Here is a 1,170-nt window from a genome sequence, read left to right as displayed (position 1 = left end):
TTCCTGCTGCATAAAAATATTGTTAAAGGAAACAAATCTGCTGTCATCTCATCTAAGCATCTCAGTTAAGTATCTTGAGCTAGAACTACAGCTGTCCCACGCCCCTCTACAAGGTAAGCAGAGAGACAACTACCTCTCAAACGCAATTCACAACTCAGCACCTAGGGATAAGATAAACCAGGTGGATTTGGAGGTGGCTTCTTCCCCCCCCCAAGGAAAAAATTCTTTCATGCCAAAAAATTTACTTCTCTTGTTGGGAAGAATTTGTCCTTCCCTCTGAAATTATGCATGCTTCTACACAGCATTAAAAAGCTGTCAAGATATCATTCGTAGTTTACCCGTTTCAAGAAAGAGCGCCTTTAGTTTCTCTACTGCATGTATTTCTCAGCACGACTAGGCAGCTGTTGTCAGTCTGCATGCAGTTTTCAGGTCTCTGATAAATTATTCCTAAGAGCAGTGAAATGTCATTGCTTCACAGGGCACAATGGAACAAGTGGAACTGAGAAGATAATGCAAGTTAATGAGAAACACATACACATCAGGTATGATGAAGACAGTGGTGAGAACAACATTGCATTACTACAACTCCGAGAGCACGTTGAGTGCAACAACCACCAGCTTCCTGTATGCATCCCTGAAAGAGACTTTGCAGAACACATTTTAATTCCAAAATTGGCTGGTACAGTCAGTGGCTGGAGAATGGAAGGTGATGAACTTCAAGGTGATGAGTTGCAGGTTTCATACCTTCCTGTTGAGGACTGCAAACAAATACTCAACATAAGCCTCACAAACAGGCAGTTTTGTGGACATCTCCAGAAGGCCGTAGACAAACAACTGGCTGGAGGAAGCTTTTTAGCTACTGAGTATAAGGGCACTTGGTTTCTGACTGGTATCCTGGGATCTTGGCCACTAGAAGACACTGACTGGGAAACATTTCTATTCACTAAGACCGCAAGGTATATGATATGGTTTAAACAAAAAATGAAATAAGACGCAAACACAACCAACCCTCCAGCACCAAACCCCTACCAATCACTGCAAGGAAACATTTGGATGCAGCCAGTACACCCATTAGACTATCACGATTTGCAGCAATGGAAGTTGCAACAATGATACGTGTATAACTCCAATCCATACAGAAAATCTTGTTTGTCTTTCCTTCTCCTGCTG

General features: G+C 42.3%; 1 protein-coding gene across 1 annotated transcript in view; it reads left to right on the top strand.

The window, feature by feature from the left end:
* PROZ (protein Z, vitamin K-dependent plasma glycoprotein) overlaps positions 1 to 1,143 on the top strand; it is an 11,531-nt gene extending 10,388 nt beyond the window's left edge. Inside the window, exon 8 of the mRNA XM_009326276.1 lies at positions 479 to 1,143. Within this exon, the coding sequence (XP_009324551.1) occupies positions 479 to 990 (512 nt within the window). The 3' untranslated portion in view covers positions 991 to 1,143. The remainder of the gene's footprint in view (positions 1 to 478) is intronic.
* Positions 1,144 to 1,170: the final 27 nt, after the last annotated feature.

This window comes from Pygoscelis adeliae, unplaced genomic scaffold (genome assembly GCF_000699105.1).
Source record: "Pygoscelis adeliae isolate BGI_AS28 unplaced genomic scaffold, ASM69910v1 Scaffold156, whole genome shotgun sequence".
Lineage (NCBI taxonomy): Eukaryota > Metazoa > Chordata > Aves > Sphenisciformes > Spheniscidae > Pygoscelis > Pygoscelis adeliae.
Note: the sequence above shows the minus strand (reverse complement) of the source record. Positions and strands in the feature narration are given on the sequence as shown.